General features: G+C 54.3%; 1 protein-coding gene across 8 annotated transcripts; it reads right to left on the bottom strand.

Annotated features, from left to right (window-relative positions):
* Window positions 1–907: 907 nt before the first annotated feature.
* On the bottom strand, window positions 908–22,192 carry ABHD6 (abhydrolase domain containing 6, acylglycerol lipase). Of its 8 annotated transcripts, none has more exons than XM_005230016.4 (10): window positions 16,489–16,630; window positions 12,768–12,837; window positions 10,968–11,115; window positions 7,311–7,467; window positions 6,787–6,900; window positions 6,429–6,561; window positions 5,003–5,160; window positions 4,135–4,189; window positions 3,564–3,664; window positions 908–2,820 (listed from the first exon to the last, which is right to left on the bottom strand). In XM_005230016.4, the coding sequence occupies exons 3-10, from the start codon at window positions 11,084–11,086 to the stop codon at window positions 2,644–2,646; spliced, it is 1,014 nt and encodes a 337-aa protein (XP_005230073.1). In that variant the 5' UTR covers window positions 11,087–11,115; window positions 12,768–12,837; window positions 16,489–16,630; the 3' UTR covers window positions 908–2,643. The 8 variants fall into 8 exon arrangements, with proteins under 8 accessions (XP_005230073.1, XP_027650075.1, XP_027650085.1 ...); XM_027794274.2 differs by lacking the exon at window positions 16,489–16,630 and adding an exon at window positions 13,340–13,569; XM_027794284.2 differs by lacking the exon at window positions 16,489–16,630 and adding an exon at window positions 12,986–13,278.
* Between the last annotated feature and the right edge of the window lie 4 nt (window positions 22,193–22,196).

Raw genomic sequence — 22,196 nt, forward strand, 5'->3', positions numbered from 1 at the left:
ACCAGGTGTGCTTCCAGGTGTGCTTCCAGGTGTGCTTCCAGGTGCAGGCAGCTTCCCACCCTGCCTTTTGGCAGTGCTGGGTGTGCTACAGGGCCAGCTTGGGCACGGGCACTGCCGGAACCAGCAAGCGGCAGCTGCCCTTGACTGTGCATGGAGCGAGTGGCACCCAGATCCCCCCTCCCCAATAGACCTGGGGATTTTTATTACTGAACCCTGAGAAGCTGCATGGTGTGATGCAGGTGCCCTGAGCTGCCCCAGCCCCTGCCTGCAGGTGAGGGGGCCCCCCATGCCCCCCCACTGCAGTAATGGATAGGTCTCCCGCAGCCACTGTCACCCTGACCCATGCATCACTGTTGCAGCAGGTGGGGTGCCATGGCAGGGGGATGATGTGCCAAGTGGGTGCTCCCCAGCCCGCCCACCCTGCAGCTACTCTGTTAAACAAAGAAGCCAGGCCTCAACAGTCTCCTGGGGAATGGGGAAATGCAAATACTATTGCCTGGATATTGATGTAACATTATTCCTGGCACAGTGTATGAATTCAGTAGGACTTGTAATTACAGATGAAATTGGTGTTTAACACCCTTTCAGGAGTCTTAAGAGAAATCTTGGCACTGAAAACCCAACTCCCCTGCCCCTTGAGGTTTTATTTTGCTTCTTGAGTGTTTAGGGCAAACTCCTCTTAATAAAAAGAAAAAAGCAAAATTCATATTGTCTTTGAAGAGATGAGACTCAAGCCTTCCTGTCTTCACCACCTCTCTTGACATTATCAAATATTCCTTGGAGCAAAACCTGCATCTCCCAGAAATGTGGTGAGGAAAGAAGCAGAGCACGTCCCCTGCGTCATGCATCATCCCACGCCACAGCCCTCTTCTTCCTCAAAGGAAAGAATAATCATTGCACAGTGGACTCCTTAAATCACTAGATTTTAATAGCCATATAAATCCTTTGCATACAGCACTCTATGGCACATGAGAAATCATATAGATACCCAAAAACTTTTTCTGGCTTTTACCACATAAAACTATCAGCATTTTTTTTTTTAAATCAACTCCTGTAGTAGAAACAATAACCAAGCAATTAACAGCAAATTTCTACTTTTCTAAAAGAACAGTTTCATCTCTTAAAAAGAGCAGAGAAGCTGTCAGGGAGTTTCAGATATACAGACAGATCAGGGTACCTCAGAAAGACGGCGAGAAGACGGCTGTCAGCACCGCAAGCGTGCGTACCCAGCCTGCGGGGGGGCTCTACCAGCACCCAGTGTCTACCCACGAGAAGGGCTGGGGGTGACCAAGCAGTGACAGCCTGCTTCTTTGCCTTTGAGAGCACCACGCACTGCCTTGCCCTCCAGCAGCCATCAGTCCTGCCTGAGCCCAGGACCAGCCCCCTGCCCCTTGGGACACATGGCGAGGGACAGCAAGTGGGGAGGTGCAGGATCCGTCCCCGTACATCACCTTGCAGGCTGCAAAGCACAGCTTGTCTGCATTGTCCGTTTCTATCTATAATTTCACTTGGTCAGGAGTTATAATCATCGAGAGGACGCACAGGCACACCGTACCTTTCCATGCCACCACTCAGCACCTCACAGGCGAGCTGATCCCATCTCGCCGCCCAGTGAGCCTCGGATCCTGCATTCCCTGTGCTGCTCACATACACAGCCCACTCCCACCCCTCACGCCTGGTTTCGGTGATGTTGGCATTCGCAGAATTCATGGAATTCATTAAGAAAATCATTATTTACATCAATGTGTTCAGCAGCGCAATGTGATAGACGAGCTGAGACAGGAGTTTGCCCGTTTGCTGACTCGCACCCTGCCCACGGGCTTTATTGCTGACTCGGGCTTGGGGGACCGAATCACCCTGGGAGGTTTCCATCCCTCTGGTTCACACAACGGCGTCGAAGCTGCTGTCTGCGCCCCAAGTTTTCACTCACTATGTTCACCCTCAGGGAGAACCATCCCCTGGGCAAGGCGGGCTGTGCACGGACGCCGTACCCGGGGCACTGTTAAGGCATTACATATACACAGGAGTTGTTCGGGGATTTAAAAAAAACCCACTCAAAGTGTAAACATTTTTGTACATACAGTCATTGGACTTCCACACACGAAGTTTTCTCTTGTTTTCTGCATAAATCACGAGTTAAGGAGCTACACAAAGAGCACTCGAGCAGACGCCTGGAGCACTGGGGTTCTCTTACAGCACGGCAGCATGCAACGCGACGGACTCTAAGTAGTAGAAATATTGTAAGTCTCAGTCCAGGACGCTTCCGCCTTTCTACACTTCTTAAATAGTTTAGGTAAATGTCATTAACAACTATGTGCTGGTAACTCTGGTAAGATGGGCAGCTGCGTAAGGAGCTTCAGTACATGGCAAGGTTAGCGCTTGGTGATTTCAGCTTGTTTCTACTTTATCTCTAGGTAGAAAAGGGAGAGATTCTGCTTCCGTTCCTGTATCTATGGAGGTTGCTCAATGACCCCTAGGTCGCTGTGCTGGCGGTACTACAGGTTTAGGTATTCAGTGATTCTGCCTTCCTCAGGGACTTTGGCACATTCACCCCGCTTCGTACAAGATCCCTGAGAACTTATCAAAGCTGCAGTACTTTACAATTTAAAAGACCCGTCATGGCCTCTTGGCTCCCCACCATGCTCACGCCTGCTTCTTGTTGTTTTCCATGCTGTGCAGCAGCGCTAGGAACTCCAGGATGAGGTTGGCTGTCTTGCGGGGCCGCTCCACCACCACTGAGTGCCCGCAGTTCTCCAGGATGTACACATGGCAGTCTGGGATGGCGTTCGCTAAAACACTGGCACCAGAAACATCCAGGACCTGGATGGCCGGGGAAAAAAATCAGTCACTCCCACAGGCAGAGCTAGGTTTTGCTGGACACTGCAGAAACCCTGTTGGAGCTGCCTTTGCAAACCTAAGCAAGACGCTGAACAGGGATGCGGACATGGTCCCTGTGACATCAGCCCCGTCCCATGGTACACGTGCCTGGGGACGTGGCAGGGAGGCTGCCCAGTGCCAGTCTCAGCATGTGGCAGGGAACTCTCTTGGATGCTTTCTGGCTGCCAGCTCAGTGCAACAGGGTCATTGCCAGCAAACACTTGCACCTTTGCCTTTACAGAGCCCTTTGCATGCCTGCAGCTTGCCTCCTTCCCCCTCCCACTCCTCCCACTGTAACCGGCCCTGCGAAGCCCCATGCTTTTGCCTCGCTGCCTGCCCATGAATGACAGACACATCTCTCCCCAGGTGCCAGGACAATTATTTTTGCAGGCAATTTATAACTCTTCCCAGCCCACACCTGCTGTGGCGCTGGCACCTGCCCCCTCGCCTTCCCCAGCCCTGGCTCTGCCCGCTCCTCCCTCCGGCCCCACGCTGGCTGTCAGCTTTCTGCCCATCACCCCGCCGAGCCCCTGTGTCCAAACGCACCAGGGATGGGGACACACGTGTGCCAGCTCCCCGCGGAGCAGCGCACAGCTCAGCAGCACAGCCCACGCCATGCCCCCATGGATGGACACAGGCAGAGATGGAGACGTGGTCCCCTGCCAGAGGTGGAGGGGGCTGCGTACCTGGTCTTGCTTTCCCCAGATGACCTGCGTTGGTGCTTTGATCTTGCTCATGTTCTCATGGAGAGAGTGCCTGGACTTTTCATCCACGATTTCTAAAAACACTGGTGGGGGCAAGAGGAGAGTCAGTTCTACAAGGGAGATGCTTTGCCTTCCCTTCTCGCAGGGGTCCTGCGGGCCAGCCCTACCAGTGTCCCCTCGCTAGGAAACCCAAGCAGGGGTGATGGGCAGAGCCCCAACGGGCTGTCCAAGCACTGCCACCAAGCCCTGCTGTGAAAAGACCCTCCTCCAAGCCCATCTCCTTGTAAGTATTAGTACTAATTAACCCAGCTGGGAGGGTGAGGGTGAAGCAGCACGCCATTGCCCATGGGGGTGTAAGTGCATTGCTACCAGCAACCGAGGCGCATCCCCAAATCTGTTAATGACATTGCCCCCTCCCACCCTCAGCAAAGCAGCTGGGGGGTGCTGGGGCCAGCTGGCATGCAGGGGACATGGGGGCTGGGGACAGCCCATCCCCACAGCCCAGGGGTCTGGCTGGAAAGCCTGGTGAGAGGGGCTGCCGCTGCACACTTACGTTTCCGATAAAAATCATTGTGTGGGATGCGAACATCGACGAGGCCCTGAAGGATCTGCAGGGAGAGCAGAGGAGAGCTGCTGGGGGGGGGGGGGGGACCCGTACCCTGCATGGGGCTGAGCACACAAGAGAGCGTGCCCCGCCACCCCTGCCCTGCACAACTCAGCACAGCTTCTTCCCAAGCACATCTGGCTGTCAAAACTGTGCTTAAGTAAGGTGTATTTCAGCAACAAGTATTTTTGTCTTTTATGATGCAAACCCGAATTTCTCCCCCAGGCCAGCTATCATAGTCAGCAGGCCCCCTCAGCCATGACTGTGCTTTTCTTCCTTCTTTTATTCTTTTGCCAGAAAACAAAAAAGGTCTTGGCATTACCTTACATTTTCTTCTTACTCTCCAATCTATTCATCCCAGACTTCCTAAGGAAAACCAGCTTAATGGTCAGCCCCTTGCCAAGTTCCTCTTGCCTGACAATGAGTGATTAACATTTCCATGGCTTTTGCTTAAAAAGCAGCAAACAATCCCCCTCCAGGCCAGACAACAGCCGCCTTAGTTATTTAACGCTTCCTGCCAGCCATACTTACTAAAAACCCCTTCGACATCCCAGCGTGCTGCCAAAGACCTCACTGGAGGAGGAATTTCAGCAGATGCTGCCAGAGAGAGCTGGGAAAAGTGGGTTTGAAGGGAAAGTGCTGGAAAGGTGCTGGGAGCAGGGCAGCAGGGGGCCGCCTGGGTGACAGTGGGGACTGCAGCGCTGGCTGCACGCCTGGCACCGCCTTGGCTGCCATCACACAGGCTTGAGGAGAAGCAAACCCACTGCCCACCCCGAGCCCCCCTTCCCCGGCCCCGCAGCCAGCCCAGGCTCCTCACCTGCTGTGGCACCTTGAAGCGAACGTAGGAGCAAAGCTTCAGCATATCTGCCATCTCCTCAGGCGTCGAGGGAATTAAAGGGATCCTGTCGATGCATTCGGACTCTTGCAGCTCCCGGAGCTGCTTAATGAACTTGCTGTCAGTGGTACTTGGCAGGCCTGGGTCAAACAAGAAGGGGGTTACAAGCTAAAACCCAGATGAGACCCCCAATAGCCCCAGCGATGGAGTATCACTGTACCAACCTCCCTCAACTCTGTCTCTGCCCTCCTGCCTGCTTACTCATTAAAAAACAAAAAGGGAGGTGGCAGGGAGGGAGGGGGGAAAAAATCTGTACCTACAGCAACCTTAATATGCACCCAGGGACCCCTCGGCCTCCCTCCTGCTCCAGGGCTGACAGCACTGAGCCCCTGGCATAACGTGAGGTGTATTCCCCATAGACATGCACCAACGCTTTGGCAAAAACCCTAGCACTTATTTTTATGCAGCCAGCGGATGCAAATATTACTGCCTGTGCCTCGCCTGCCACAGCACAGGGTGGGACAGAACGTTCCAGGAGCCCCATGTGCATGCACGGTGGTGGGGAAGATCCCCCGGCACCTTACCCCCAAACCCCTCTGCAGCCCCCACAGAGGGTCCACATCAGAAACACCCGGAGTCAGCCAACAGCTCCCCCAGGGAGCAGCGGGCACCTTGCCACCCACCGAGCCCATAGCCGGGTAACCTTCACTTTGCTTCATCACTTATTTGTTATCTGGGAGGCGCCTCCCTTGCATGGGAGCGGGGAGGAGCTGCTCTAACCACCGGGATGCGGCAAAGCCCTTCCTGGCAGAGAAGCCCCCTCCGAACCACCCACGCCTCCTGCAGCTGCTCACGGCCCCGCTCCCCTGAGCCCCCCGGCCAAGGGGGTGGACGGGTGCTGCAGGGGCAGAGGGACACCCTGCTGACCTGCACCCAGCCCCTAAGCCCTCATCCCACTCAGAGCGCCCAAACCTGGGCGGACAGAGCCCCCCCAGCTCCCGAAGCCCCAGCCCTCCGTCACAGCGGGGCTCTCAAGGGGCCAGACTAGGCAGACTTTTCCCATTGCTGCCTGGTTCCTCCCCTCTAGCCAAGAGGCTGCAGACATGCCATGTAAAATGCCTGCTTTCGGAAGGGAAAAGGCATTTTTGGCCAGAGCGGGATTTGTCCCATTTGGCCTACTCCCAGCTGTAACCAAGGCACAGTGGGCAAACTCTGAAGCCCTGGAGAAAAGCAGTCAGGACAAGGCTGTGATTTCCTCCCGTGCCCTGCCAGAGACTTTCAGACTGTAAATACAAGCTATTTCAAAATGCTCTGCACTAAACCCCTGTTTTGCCTCCAGCACCACTCTGGGCTTTTGCACTGGCTCCTGCTTGCCCTCTCCCCGTCTCGCCTCCCCTGCGTTGCTCACCGGCAGGACAGATGAGGGTCAGGCTGCAAATGTCTTCTGGGTACTGAGCGGCGTAGACGCCGGCAACGTTTCCTCCCATGGAAGTGCCAACCAGATGAAAGGGCCTTCTGTTCAGCTTGATGCACTCCACGAACTGGCAGGGGAGCAGAAGGAGCATTGTTAGGGGAGAGGAAGCAACGGCATGGGGTCATGAGAGAGATTCAGCCCAAAAGCTTGAGGCTGGTGGTTCTGACTGCCTGGGAAGGGAGGGAGCAGGGCTGCACGAGGCAGGGCTCACCAGGCTGAGCATCCCTCATGTCCCCATGTCCCTCATGCCCCTGCATCCCTCTGCAGAGGCGATGCGATGCTGGAACTTTACCTGGTGTATTCTCTTAGCTTGCCCGCTAATGGAGTAATCGTCCAAGGCCGAGCGGGTCGTGCCCTCGTGCCCGGGCATGTCAACGCACACCAAGTGCAGGTTCTTTGGCAGGAACTGCAGAAACAAACCAGAGGCGGTTACGACGCAGGGGAACTGCTGTGAAGCCCATGGATGGAAACTGGTGACCACAGGTGGGAGCAGGGGGGACACTCTCAGCAGCCCCTGGTTACTTGTGCACCAGAATAAGTCAGCTCATGTACCAAGGATGACATGATGAGAAACCGTGGCCAAGATCTGCTTCCCATGGAGGAGGCAGGTACTTACTGCTCTTCCCCTGCAGCTCTGCATGTCATAGGGGTGAAACGGATCCAACAAGCAATGAGCACAGAGCTAAGGAGGGTGTTTCTAGCATGTTACAGCCATCATCACATCCAATACATGCAACCGTTGGGTGCTCACACCACCCCTAAGCCCAGGACCATCAACTATTGCTAAGCAGCAACGTGATAGAAATGGAGTCCCACCTTGACTATGGACAGCCACATGTCTTTGTGGGCTGAGAACCCATGTAACATCAGGATGGATGGTCGGTATCCAGGTCTCCCTCTACAGGAATAACAAAACTGATAGTCATCGTAGTTTGCATATCTAACCTGCATACCCAAAGCTCGGCGCCAGTACCTGGAAACAAGGAGAAAACACTAGTGAGTGAGGCAAGACCAGGGGCAAGTGGCAATATAAGCCAAGTGATAAGCCCAAACTCAGCCACCGATTTGCTACTTTGCTAAGGCCAGTTAGGTTGGGCTCGCACTGGTGCTGTCATAGGATTAACTGGGACTCATTCTGAGCACCTGGTCCCTGGATTACATGCGATCCCCTACAGGTGTAGTACTGGTGGCTGGCTATCCATGGCTTCGCTGTAGATGGTGGAGACACTCTGTTCGTTAAAAACTTCAAAGAAGATCCTAAATAACAAATTTGGCAATGGAAATGGGCCAAAATAACAATCATAAAACTGAAAATGCCCAAAGGTTGGTATGAGGAGAGAGAGTCAAGAGAGGTAGCACATGTGGCCAGGCAGTGTGCAGGATGGGCAGGCAAAGGGAGGCACTCGTTCCAGGTGGGTCATGGGTTTATTTGGGCACAGTCCTGCATCAATGGGAGAACATCACCCCACAGACAAGCAAGTCAGATCCCAGCCAAAACAACCATGTAACCCAGGAGCACCACAGACACCCAGCTCCCATATACTAACTGGACAACTTTTTAAAATGTATTTATACACATGCAAAGGACCAGAGGTGACCATCCTTACACCAGGTCAAACACCCCAGAAGATACCAGGCTAACCCCAGGGAAACCTGGATTGTTCCTCTGAAAGCAGAAGCAGACAGCTCCTGCCAGCGCATGCTTGCAGCCTGCTCAAAGAGGATGCAGTGAAACTGCTGGCGAGAAGGGACCTGGACAGAGATTATCGGTGACACTTTGGACACATGATGTGTACGTGCAGTCCAAGACAAAGGAGCAGGCTCGCTTTCTCTGCATTTCCCCTGTGCTGAGATGTAACCCTTGTCAGCACAGCTACCGGGCTACTCCTGATGGCCAAGAAACCAGCAAATACTTTTATATGCAATATCAGAATTTATTTGAGATGTAAGAGCAAGGTCACCAATACTTCTGGGCTGTCCTAGCTCTCTGCCCACTCAAAGCTTATGCAAAGTGCAATCCTCTTTAACATAATCCCTTTTTAGAGGGAGTTAGTGGGACTTAAGCAGCATCTCGGCTCTGTGCTGGTCCTACAAGGAGAGGCGAATTTCTCCCTGAATAAGTGTCTTAAGAGTCCTTGCCTCAAAGGCACCGGTGTAAACTACCAATGGGCAAGATGATAACATTTTTAGCAACTGATCCTAATGGATCAATTCAGCAGAAGGCAAAATAATCTGTGCAAAGCTGAACTGATCCCTCGCAAGGTGTTAACACGCTTAGTGGCAGTGGCTAAACTGATTAACCCTTGGTGGCAGAGCAGGCAGACTCTGGGGTCAGGGTCAGCAGGGCAGCCCTGGACATCACATCTGGCAGGAAGGCACATCAGGGGCAGGGGTGGGAGTGAGGCCATTGGTGACAGTGGCCTGGGGTGACTGTTGGCCGTGCCAGCTGAGAACACGCAGACTGGCAGTGAGGAGGAGGAGGAAGGGGGCAGCAAGTGGGGGGGAAAGGGTGTCCCCCCCGGCATCTCCTGGGAGCGGTGCCACAAAGCTGGAGCTGCACCGGGCTGAAGGGGATGGGCAGCATGACATGCTGCCTGCCACCTCTCCTGCCTCTGCCGATGGGGAAACACAACGATTTTGCCCCCCAAAAAGCCAATTCAGAAAGAAGCAAATAGAAAAGGAAGAGTAAAGGGCAAACCCACTCTTCTCGCTCGCTGTCCTTAAGAGGTGCCCATGAAATGCAGAGCGCTGCAGTTACTCCTGCAAGATGCCAATGCTGCCAGAAACTCCGGGAGAGATGGGGGCACCTCCCCTCCAAAAGAAAACAGCCCCGCTGATCTCTGCTTACATGATCCCTCCCTCAACCAAACACAGACAGACAGTGCATTTTCACTCAGTCCCTAATTTGCAGCCCTGAAGGACAAGGCAGCAGGGTCTTCTCCAACACCCCCTCAACCTGGCTCTGCCAGGCTCCTGGCACCAGCCCCTTGTGCCTGCCATCCCTGCTCGTGGCTCTCTGATGGCTTCACCCTGACCACGCTCCTTCTGCTCTGGTGTGGCAGCATTACTCAGGTGATCCTCCTCTGAACCTGAGCCTATCGGGGTCCTCCCTAGCTTCTACTGGCTGCTCATAAGTCTGAAGGAAAAAAAACCCAATCCTTGGACTAACAAACCTGGTACCATCTGGTCCTGCCCCAGGCAGCAGCCTGGATGTCCCCGGAGCAGGAGGCTGTCACACCGCTTGCTCCCCTGCGCAGTGACGTTTTGTCTCACAGCTCCCCATGCAAGAGGAAGAAATTCTCCCCAGTCTGGTCACTGGGGTTTTCATCCCATCTGCCCACGCCTCTCAGCCCACAGATGCTGTGATTAAAAGGTTGTTAATAAATGTGCTGTTAGAAACAGGCTTCATCACGCTGCTGTGTCTGAGTGCTGGGGTGGGCTAACGTCCTCCTCTCACAGGAGGTCACTTTGATTTGGAAACACCCCATGAGCAAAACTGCAGGAGCCACCATCTGCCAGCAGCATGTGAGGGCAGCCTGCTGCTGCTGCCTGCTGCTGCCTGCTGCTGCCTGTGCCGGGCAGTCAGCGCTGCCCTGGCTTCCGAAGGGAGCATTATTCCAGCTTTCCACCGCAACAAACCCGGACAGATAAGATGCCAGTGTGCTTATCATTGATTTCCAGGGACAGAGGAGGACTGAAGGATGCCTGCCTCCTGGTATCGGAGAGGGTAAGGTGCAAGAGGGTAAAGGAAAAGCATCATTCCATCTTCTCTGATGCCCCAGCTCAGAAGAGAGGGAAAGAATGAGAAAAGCCTCATCCATAACTACTAGTGAGAGAAAAGTCCCTGCCTGCCGAGCAGGCTGTTAACCAGGAGGGAGCATGTGAGCCTGGGGAGCCGCAGCAGAGCTGAGGATGCTCACCCCTACAGCGCACTGATGAGGTGGGAGGTCACTGGCCTGCTGGGTTTGCCAGGCTGGGGGACAGGGAGCAATGGCCATGCTTTTCCCAGCCGCAGTCCTGTGCTTGGGGGAAGCAACCCAGAAAGGTTCAGAGACATGCTGCGAGCTGGCACCGCAGCGGCAGCCTGGCCAGGAGTCCCTTGGTACAGCCCACCCAAGCCCCCCGGGAGCCTGCGCCCACGGCCACCCCAGGATGGTGGGATGCCAGCAGCCCAGCTGAGGCTGCCCCAACAGACATAAGCCTCAGCAGCAAACATGCAGTAAGAAAATGCCATTTTCTTCTCCCAGACATGCTTAAAGCTATACACAGCTGGCATGCCCCCAGAAAATCCCCTCCTCACCTGCTCCTATTGCCGTCACGGGCGGAAACATCCACCTCCATCCATGCCACCTTGCTGCCCATGGGCTCTTTCCACCAAGACCCGTGTGCCTGCACGTGTGTGTGGATCTGCTTGTGAACAGCTGTAATTCCGCCCCCATGCTAAAATGAGAGCAGCTGGGCTAATGAACTCACCAGTAGTAGATGCGGATAAGTGCTGAGGGCCAGAGGAGGAATGAGGCCACAAAGGCCAGGATGGGGATGGCCAGGGTGCCACCGGCGATGACAAACATGTTCAGCACATCCAGGTCCATGCTGCTTTCCAGCGCCTGGCCTCACCTGCCTGCATGAGCAGAGATGATGATAAGTCAATGTTAAATGAGATCTCTGCTACCAGAAGGAGAGGAAAGAGGCTCTGAGAGAGGCAAAGGATATCACTCAGAGCACAGAAAAGTCTTTTTCAGTTTTAAAACTTGATTATTTCTTCTGGCTCCTTAATGGATCTAATTATCACTATGTTATCCTCCCAGGAGAGCACATCTCAAACAGGCAATGAGCCTCACAACAGGCATGGACCACGTCTGGCGTGACAGGGCATGGTATGGCCTTCGAGCACTTTGCAAACACAGGAAGTGCAGCCCCCTGCCCCAGTGGGTGCAGGCAGCCCTTCCCCCCTGATGGGCACAGGCAGCCCTTCCCCCCGGTGGGTGCAGGCAGGGCTGGCTTAACGAAGGCTCCACGTTGCTTTTCGGAAGCAGGCGTCCAGCTCCGGCTCCCCTCCCCCTGCCCAATCCCAAATCCCCAGCACACAACCACTGACCTAGAATTGATGGCTCAAGCCCAGCTCTCATTACCACTCCACACAGGCACCAACTAATCAGGGGAGCAGAGCCTATTAATGGGCTCGGAAACTGAAGGAAACAACCTGGCAGGGCACTCTTTGGCAACCAGCCCTTATCTGAGACAAATTCATCCCTTCATCACAGCACTCGCTGCTGATCACAGGTCCCTATCCCGACTCCCAGGTATCCTTTGGACAAACCTCAAGGGTGGCGGGCATAGGTCACAGGGTGCAACGGTGAGCTCTCACGCAACACTGTGCTTGTCCCTGAACTCGCCCCACCACAGGCAGCTGGGATATATTCTTCTCATTAAGAGATTAAACCCTGTCGCACACACATCTCCTCTAATTCCCCCTCGTCCTTTCCTCAGCACTAGCTCTTTTGTCACACATTTACAAAACGAAACGTCCTCAATGCCTGCCCCCCCACCAGCCATCCCCCCCTGTCACCACCTCCACATTTCTCCGTGCCTGGCTGGTCAGATTTATTTCTGCTTCCTGCAAGACCCACGGCGGTATGCGGTACGTTATATGTTATGCCATGAAGCAGGAACACAATCGCCACGGTCACATCCTCTCCCCCTCCGACACCGTCACACTGGATCACATCAAATGCCCACATTACACATGACCAAGAAAAACAGTTCACAGAACCTCTGAAGCAACGACCACGTTTACCCTCTTCCCCCAGGGAAGACAATCGTAACTGAAATCTGAGGAATACTGTAAATATTTCCACCAGGAACCTCCTTAACAAAGCTAAACCTCACTTCCTCCTTCAAGCCTCAACAACACGCCATTATTCGTTTAATTAACATTTTGTAGGAAGATCTTTGATCTCTGCACAGCTTGTTCGTAGATAAACACTTCGTGCAACAGACAAACCGTGTACACGACAGCAGGGCTGCACGGGAGCCCACCTGAGAGCATCTGCTGCCTTTTGCTATGTCACTAAAACAGGGAAGAAATTAAGCAGGGAAAATTGCCGTCATTCCCAGTGGCGACCCGTAACAAGGGAAGATCGCAGCTAGGGAAAAGCGTGGGGTGGCGGGAGCCCCTGTGCTCCCCTGCACAAGGTCATGGTCACCGCCTCCGCCGCCTCCACAGCTCTTGGAAAGCAAAACAAGGAGAAAGCCTTTAAAAGCCCAGCTTACTTTGCAGAGATCCCCTCCTCCTCTCGGCACAGGTTCCGCTCGCTGTGAGTAGTGGCAGTGTCTGAAAACACTGTCAGAAGAGGAAAAAAAACTGGTTAAAATCGCACTCCTGCTTTTTCTCCCCCTTTCAGGCTTGGTAGCCTGGCAAGATCGCGAGCTTCGAGTATTTAAGCCACCAGCTTCCCTTCAAGATGCCTCATCTTCACCTTCTGACCAACCTTTCCCCTGTTTATGTAAATACGGTCTTTTGTACAATAAAGCCAAACGAGGGCACTTGTTCCAAGCAGGAGCAAAGTGCAGGCTGCCATCAGAGACGAAGCGAAAGCCGGCGTGGCGCGGCGGGGAGAGCCACTGCCAGCAGCCCCCGCCACGGCAGGGCTGCATGGCACCCAGCAAAATGGGGCTCACGGTTGCGCTTCAGGTGATTACAGCTATTAGAACAAAGCCAGCTAAGCTGCTTCCCATCCCTTTCCTCTTCGTCTTAAACGTATTTTTCCAAGGGCTGTCAGTCCTCCCCCCCAGCCCTCCCTATGCGAGTCAGGCTGAAGCATAGCGCAGCCGCAGGAAATTACTGGAGAGGCAGGAGAACACTGGGCTGAGCTCGCCGGCAGCTTTTGGCCATGGAAATTCAGGCTGGAGGCTCAGCGGGAGCACCGGAGCACAGCGGATGCGCTTGGAGCCAGAAAATCTCTGAGCTATCCCCACTGCACGGCTGTGGGGCCGGGGGCACCCCGGGGGCTCCTGTCCCCATTGTGCCACAGCCTTTCAGCAAGGCCATGGCAGCCACCGCTCACCACGTGAGCCCCGGCGCCCAATGCCGGCCACACGCACCCGCCAGCCCCGCTCGGGGCCCCCGTCATCCATGGGTGCTGGGGGGGAACGCTCGGGGAGCCCCCTGGAGCAGCCAAGCCCCCCTTTGCGTGGGCAGAGCATCGCCACAGATTTCCATGGCTACCTCTGGTGGAGGCAGTGGGAAGGAAAACGCTGGCAGGCCCAGCTCTGCGGTTGGGGGCAGCCTCCATCACCCCAGTCTGCAGCACCCCCAGCCCCATAAAGCCACCTCTGCACCCAGCAGTGCTGCGGGGACACTGGCTTCCCAAAGCCACACGGGAGCACCTGTGGTGCCACCACCCTGCAACGGTGCTTTGCCCAGGGGATGATTTGCCCAGGGAGCGAGCAGCATTGCCCCAGGCCCTGGCACAGTCCTTTGCTACCAGCAAGAGAGACATCATGTGCTTAGAAATAAAAGTGAGCCCACTGGTAACAGCTGTAAGTCTTCAGATCACAGCTCATCCATCACTTTGAGACGCCCTGTGACCAAAAGTCACAGCAAATGGCCCCAGGCATGCTACTGCTTCTTGGAAGGCTCTCCAAGTACCTCATAAATTAACTTGAAAACATCAATTAGTCTGATAAATGCCGTGTGATCACGCAGTGATAAAGCCAAGCGTGCTGTGCACACCACTGGGCACAGGATGCCAAACCAGAAGTACCGGTTCCCACGCTGGCAGCCCAGTCGCAGGCACTAGCCACCGCGGCCCCTGAGTCCCACCTGGGAGGACCCCCCAAACAAGCCACCCCAGGTAACGAGATGGACCCAGGACAGATGCTAAGGGGAGGCTCCATGTCTCCTGCTTCCTGCCCTGTGCCATATTCAAGCAGGGGGCTCATCACGTGCAAACAGAGGGGCTGAGAGGCCGGAGGGGGCTGCTGTGGAGGACAGCAAGTTGATGACAGTTCCCAGGGCCACTGGCCAAAGGAACAACAAATGACTGTGAGCAAGGTTTGAACCCACATCGGGTTTTTTTCTCTTTCAAGCTCAGTGGGTAACATCAGAGAGGCTGGAAAAGACCCAACAGTGCAACTCAAGTGTAACATAGGTGTTTTTCCAGGCCCCACATAAGATGCAGCGGCAGCAGCACACCTCAGTGTGTGGGATAAAAACCCTGCGTTTAGCTCTAAAAGGAAAAAAAAAAAAAAAAAAAAAAAAAGAATCTCACAAATGTGAAAGCAGTTCAGCTTGTTACCCAGGGAGACAGGAGACTCTTCACCAGGACCAGCATCTCCCGCAGAGCCAGCCTCTCTGATGGGGTGAGAGCTGGTGGGGGATGCTGGGGGGCATGCTGGGCTGCAGCACAAAAGCCTTCACAAGGTGGAAGGTCTTAACTGGGAAGGGGAGAGCGGCAGCTAATGCGCTGGGCAGCCCCGTGCAAGGCCAGGGAGGGTTTCCACAGCGCAGGAATTGCACGGCTGTGCCCACTGACCAGACATGACGAAATTCAAGCACAGAGGTTCAAGCGGGCTGTGCTCAGTGGGTCTGGGATGCAACACCAGGGCTACTGCCCTGCGCTCAGTGTTGCACTCAGCGCTCCCTGTGCCCAGACCAGCCCATGCCTGGCCAACAACAGATTTAAAAATTCCAAGTAGCTGAAAGCTAAGCAGCACATTTAGGCATACTTTTTTTTTTTTTTTTTTTAAAAAAAAAAGCTTAAGAAGAAGAAACATCAACCAATTTTAAGATCCCACTGCAGAAACAGGGGGCTTTGACATGCCTCAGTAGCTGAGATGAGGCCCCCAGAAACCCTGACTCACACCACTAACGATGTAAGACAAAACCCCAAAAACATGCAAGTGAGCCATTTCCCTTGGAAACCGCCTCCCCCTTGGCATCCTCAGCAGCCAGAAAAAATAATATTGACCATAAACAACAACATTCCTCCGTGGTATAATTTGCAGTACGATCTTCCAGAAGCCAATCACAGTGACATTATAATTTAAGATCTATTCATATTTGAAAGATCTCTGTCAATTAGCCAGCCAGCTCTCAATCTTAATCCAGCCTCTGAGGGCTGAGAGTAGGAAACATGCCCTTTCACCTTCATTTATTTATAGATGGCAGAAATGAGATCATTATTTCTGCAGTGCTGTTTTGCACAACGTGCATCTCTGACCCTGTGTCTGTGCCACACAGCTCTTAAACGTGAGCCGGAGAGTCTGGGCTGGCCCCCATCCCCGCTGCTGCACCCTGGGCTGGGAACAGGCAGGGATGAGCCGTTAGCGTCACTGCCAGCCAGCCTGGGGACAAGGTGGCTGAAAAGCACGACTGGAGCAGGCTGTGCTTCCAGCCAGCTGCTGGTTTAAAAATTTGTAACGTGCTTGTCCTCCTTCCGGACCTGTCACCATCCCCATCCTGCCGCACACGCACGCAGCGGAGGATGCACGGCCCATCTGATGTCACGAGTTCGCCCGGACTCAGCCCTCTCCTGGGTGGGGGTGTGTGTGTGTGTGGGAAAGAGTTGGGGAGGGATGGGGCAGGGGGTACCGGGGGGCCACCTCCAGGTTCCCCCTTCCAGCACACAGCCCCCCCCTGCCAAGGCGCCATCCTCCAGGAAAATGCCTGCATCCTTCAAACAGCAGCAGCGAGATGCAGCGCTGCTCTCCTGCCCTTCATGCCCCGTTTTCTGATTGTGGTTCGGGGGCGGAATTTTAAGGCAAATTAATTCAATATTTTAAATAGATATCTTTTAAATTATTTCTTGCATTTTGGCTTTGCTGCTGATTTCCTCCCCACCCCCAGCCATGCCAGGGTTGGGACCGGAGGGGTCCGGGGGGAGGGGTGGGGTGCCCGGATGCCCCCGCGTCCGGGCCCCTCCCCTCCGCGGACCCCTCCGGTCCCGGTATTGCTACCGTCAGCCCCGCATCCCGCCCCCTCGCCTCTCACCGTGCCGATCCGAGCCGTGCCGGGCCGCAATGGCAGCGCTGAGCGGCGAAACGCGGCGGCTCCGTTGCGCCCTCCCCCCGCGCCGGTGCGGCTCCGCGGGGGCGCAGCGGAGCGCGGCGGCGAGGCGGGGATGCGGCGCGGCTGTGCGCGGTGCGGGGCGGGGGGGAGCCTAGGGGGGATGCAACCGGGTTGAAAGGGAGGTGCAACAGGAGTGGGGGGTACAACGGGGTGTAAGGGGGGTGAAAGGGGTGTAAGGGGGTACAACGGGGCTACAACGGGACTTCAGTGGAGGTGCAAAGGGTGGATGCAATAGGGCTGAAGTGGGGGTGCAAGGGGGGATGTAATGCAGCTTCTGTGGGGGTAGAAGGGGGGCGGCAATGGGGGGCTGCGGTGGGGCTGCAACGGGACGTGTGATGGGACTTCAGTGGAGGTGCAAAGGGGGGTGCAACAGGGTTGTAGCAGGGTGCAAGGGGGAGGGTGTAACAAGGGTGCAAGGGGGGGACGTTATGGGGCTTCCATGGGTTGCAAGGTGGACACGGTGCCACTGCAGTGGGGCTGTGCAAGGGGGGTACAACAGGGGTGCAAGGGGGGGTGCAACAGGAGGGTGGTGGGAGGTGCAAAGAGGCCATGAGGGGGATACAATAGGTTGCAGAGGGGATGCAAGGAGACTGCAATGGGGATAGAACAGGGATAAAACAGGGGTGCAAGTGGTCTGCAATGGGATGCAAAGGGAGTGTGAAGGGGATATAACTGGGTGGGAAGGGGCTGCAATGAGGCTGCAACACGAGTACAGGGGGGATACAGCAGGGGTACAAGAGGAATAGGGACAGTAAGTCAGGGATAGGGTAGGAATGCTGCAATGAGGCTACAAAATCACTCCAGCCAGGGGTGCAAGAGGCAATGCGATGTGGCTGTAACACAGCAGTTCAAGAGGCAGTGCATCAGGGAGTGCAAGGGAGGACGTGAGAGGGGTGCAAGGGGGTGCAGTGGGCAACGAAATGTAGCTGCAACAGGGATACAACAGGCATGTAAGGGGACATTCAAAGGAGACACAGCAGGGGTAAAAGGAGGATGCAATGAGGCTAGAGAAGTTGTACAGTGGATTGCCATGGGGATGCAACAGGAATAAAAAAGGGAAAGTGATATGGCTGCAACAAGATTACAACAAGGAGATACAAGGGTAGTTACAACAGAGGTGTAAAGGGGATGCAATACAACTGCCACAGAGATACAAAGGGGAATGCAGTGCTGCACTCTGCACAGACAGCATACAGCCCCCTTGCACAAGGCCTGGGACCAGGCTTGAGGGTGGGGGACGTCTGACCATTTCCCAGGTCCTGGGATGGGGCTGTGATCAGGGGGCACAGAGCTCTGCCCCATTTCCCATGGCAAGAGCACAAAGGTTGAAATCAGAGCATCCCACTGTTACTTTTACACCTGAAATAGGATTTTTAAGCCTGCCATTTAAGTTACAAGCTTGTTACCTGCCCTCTCTTCCCAAGAGATGACACCGGTCTCAAAAGCTGCATTTCAACCTGCATTTAAGATCTGCTCTGATTTTTCTTAAAACTGCTACCCAAATCCTTTTGCTATAAGCAAATTTACTTTCATTCCCCCCGAGTCACATATCAGGTTGGTATACACCTTTAAGATACATCCCCAAAATACAAGAAAACTTAAATAAATTGGAAACGAGATCAGCTCCTGAGTAAATGCAACCAAATTGGGTCAAATGCTTACTGCATCTGCACTTTGATAGAGGATGTCCCTTTGGTCTCGTAGGCTGGGGGAGCTGAGCGAAGGAGGTGTAAAGGGCTTTCCAGGTCAGAGTTTACTATAACAACCAAAAGCTTTTGATAACATGAGCTGTCAGAGAGATCTATAACCAAAATCGAGGGTTTTAGGTGGCCCAGTGAAGGCGAGGCACAGCTTCATGCAGCTTTTGTTGGGTTTTGTTTGAAGAGCTTTCCCAGTCACACTAGGCTAAGCAAAGATGAGCTTCCAATAAGGTGACCTAAGCAGACACGGGAGGTATTTCACAAGCCTTTAAACGTTGTTTGCAGTCGTAGTTGTTTGTTCAACTTTCTTGTACACCACCCCAGGATCCCACGGGACATGTGCAGGGCAGCGCTGACTCACGCCAGGGATGGATTACCCACCATGTGGTTATTCCAGGCCACCTGCTGGGAATGCCCCTGGAAATAGTCATTGCAAATGATGGCTCTTAAAATAGAGAAGCTGAAGCAGAGACCTGTGGCGGTTTTATGTCGAAACATGCCATGAGCTAACCGGGGAACGAACTCTCGCAATCTCAGCATGCAGCCACAGGGAATTGTCATTGACTCCTTTGTGTCGATGGGGAAAGGAGGGATCTTCAGGGCTGTCCTGAGCCAGCCACTGCCAAGATGAGGCCATGGCTTCAAGAGGCCACAGCCCCCACGAGCAGTTGGCAGCACCATGATGACTTTGCTGGGCAGGGGCCAAGGCTGTTTCTCCATCCCAGCACACTGCAGAAGACCTCAGGCTCTCCAGGTGGCATGGGGGGCCGCGGGGGAGCACAGGGCATGGCTGAGAGCAGATGAGCACTTCAGGAAAGCCCCAGCAGCTCCCTGGGCACCTCCCTGAGGATGCTGCAAAGCCATTTTTGGGGTGGCTGCAGCATGGCAAGCTCAAATTAAAGGCCAGTGCCTGCACTGACCTGCCCCGTGTGTTTTGTTTCTCCTCTCAGCCCACAGACACAAGTCATCACACAGCTGTGGCAGCTGGCAAGGGCCGAGTCACCCCCCAAGGCTGCCAGTGTTTTGGAGCCCAATGCCAGCTATCCTGGTCCTCAGACAAAAATTCCTCATTCCTAATGCCAGTGTCAGGAGCTGGGCTTCCCACTGGCACATCAGCACAGCTTTGATGCTGTGAGCAGGGCGGTGGGTGACTTATGTATGATCCAGTTAGAAAAAAAATGTGTTTCTAAATTCAGCGTAGCCACAGGAATTAAAAAAAAACAAACAAAAAAAACCAAAACCAAGAACCAGAAAATAGCTGTCCTGTGTCCCCAGAAATGAGGCAGCGAGACTTTCACCTAAACTGCCTTCTTTTCCATAGGAAGATGGAAGCTTTGGTTGGATTCAGGCCAAGGTTGCTGTGGAGAACTGAAGCTTCTATCTCACCGAGCTGAGGGGCAGGGTTGCTCCACCAGATGAGAAGCTTCCATGTTATTTTCCACTGCTGGGCGATGAAGCCCCAGGGAACACGGCGGGATTGTTTGCAACCACAAGTGGCGGCATGCCACTTTGGTGAGGTGAATCAGCTTCCCAGGTGACTCATTCCGTCCATTTCCACTTGCGGTGTTGGCCCTGTGACACAACACCCCCAGCAGTCCCCAGTGGGCACGGGAGGGCACCGGGCAGGTGGGCGCCCCCTGAACCTGGCATGTCCCCACAGCCCATCCATGGGACCTGCTGCTGAGGAACGGCTCACCATGCCCCGGGCAGAGGGCAACTTTAATGACATACACCTGCCAAAACCAGCCCCCCAGGGCAGGGATAAGATCTCAGCTCCCCCAGCTTGCAGACAGCAGCTCCCAGTGAGCACAGGGGTAAATAACTTCTCCAGCATCACTCTGGGCAGCTGCCCCAACACACTGCAGCAGCTTCCTTGCACAGCCTGGGACAAACACAGGAACGAACTCTCCTAACTTTTACAATGTTATAAAGCAAAACCTACTTGCCTGTTAAGAGCTTTAGATAATACTTTCTTTAATCAAAGTTAATGCGTATATTACACACATTTTAATTACATCTTTAACTGCTAACAATAAGGTGTACTCAACTTCACAAAACCCTCCTTATTTGGTGGCTGCGGTATCGGTACGGAGGGGTAACTTCAAAGCCTTGCCTTGCCATCATGCATCAAGCCTGTATTTCAGATTACTGTGTGCTCTCCTACATCTCGGGTAAGTGGCCTTGCTCGAGAAACCTAAACCATGAGGTGTTTTCCCTTGAACTGCTTTAGCAGGCAGGCATTCATACTTCAAACAGCTACTTGAACAATACTGACATATTCAGCTGAAAAGGAAAACCCTACCGGAGTCCTGTACCAGCAAAGGAGTTATGCCCCAACAGCGATTTATTAAGCAGAACACGTATTTTCCAGAATGAGAAATAAAAGTATCAAAGACGACCCTACTGATTCAAAACATACCATGTATCTTGCATACCACATATTTTTACCCTCAGTCATACTGAATTTCCAGAGGGTCACACCGGGATGCTTATTGCCGCTAAACTGACACTGCAGCCACTTCCCAAATGACCATACTGGGCCTGCAGCCCGACCGGGAACTTCACCAACACAAAATGGTCTGAGTGCTTTGCTACTTATTAACCTGAAATTCCAGGAGACTGTGATAAAATACTCTGTCCCATGGTCGTGATAAGGTCACCAAGAGTCCAAGGGTCGTTTCATTTGCTCAAAGGAATCTACTTTTCTGGTGACGCTGGTGACTTCGGGGCTGGCCCTTCCTGCTCTCCCACAGACCTCCCCTCACTGCGGCAGATGTTGACAGAGCTGAAGTTTGGGTAAAAATGATAAAAATTAAGAGACATTCAACACCTTAAAACCTGGCACATGGGGAGGGGAGCATGTGGGCCCCTTGCCTGAATACAGGTGCGGCGGCATCTAGGGAACACCAGCCTGGAGGTGCCAGTTCCCTCACATGCCACCACTACCCTCTGCCCACGCTGCCAGTGCTTCCCCGAGCCACACGCTCCCTTTTGGGGGGGACAGGCTTATGGGGGTGCTGAACGGGGCAGCAGGAACACCCTGATGGGCTGGGGCTCGGGCAGGCTGGGCCAGCCTCGGTGCCCTTTGCAGGAGGTGTCCAGCAGTGCTGGTGTCCCCAGTGGTGCCAAACCTCCCACCAGCACACAGACACCACGCTTTACCCACAGGAGAAATAAAGCTTCAGCGTAGTTTTCAGGCACCCCAGGGTGACCTTGCGGCCCACAGGTGCTTCCCCCACGGAGCAGCCAGTGAGTCACGCTGCTCCTCAAGCCCAGAATAGGCTTCCTCTGCCAGGGCAGAAGGGGATGTGGGCTTGCCCGCGGTGTCTCCCTCTGGGCCTCCCAGAAAGACACAGGAAACTTCAGAGATCCTCTCAGTCTATCTCTGCCAGCAAAAACAAAGCTGTGGGTGCCCTGCGAGGCAGCCAGAGCTGCGGCCGAAAGGAAGCAGCTGCGCCTGAGGGTTGAGGAGGAACTCCCACATTGCTGCTGAACCCTTGCACCTCTGCTGCCCCACGGAGACTCCAAATAGGCATATGATATACAAACACATCCCACCCCATCCATCCCCCAACACCTTACTGGGAGCAGAAGGAAGACAGAGGGCTGAAGCACTGCTTCGGAGACAGCAGCCACAGCCCCCATGTGCTCAGCATGGGGTGTCAGTGATGCTCGGCTAAAGGATGCTCAGGAGCAGCAGGCAGGGCCTGGGCAACGCCTACCTAGTGCTTTAAGTTCTTGCCCAGGCTGGCTTTGGCCAGCAGCTCCATCAACTGCCTCTCCTCCCCTGGAAGCGGGGAGCAGCTGAGGAGGGGCTTAATTAGAGAATGTTTTGCAGGTGCTGCTCAGCTGGATGTGATGTCCCTCACCCAGCATCATTCAGAGTAGGGGCAAAACCCCAACCCAGGTTGGTTTCACCAGCAGCTTCAC

This window comes from Falco peregrinus, chromosome 5 (genome assembly GCF_023634155.1).
Source record: "Falco peregrinus isolate bFalPer1 chromosome 5, bFalPer1.pri, whole genome shotgun sequence".
In the NCBI taxonomy this organism is placed as follows: Eukaryota; Metazoa; Chordata; class Aves; order Falconiformes; family Falconidae; genus Falco; species Falco peregrinus.

Excerpts from the sequence above, each read along its gene's own strand:
- ABHD6 (XM_027794298.2), bottom strand. The coding sequence starts at position 11,086 with ATGGACCTGGATGTGCTGAACATGTTTGTCATCGCCGGTGGCACCCTG. Across the intron at positions 5,161-6,428 it reads GACCCTCATCTGTCCTGCCG|GCCTGCCAAGTACCACTGAC; the intron begins GTGAGCAACGCA and ends TGTTTGACCCAG. Across the intron at positions 2,821-3,563 it reads TCTGGGGAAAGCAAGACCAG|GTCCTGGATGTTTCTGGTGC; the intron begins GTACGCAGCCCC and ends CCGGCCATCCAG.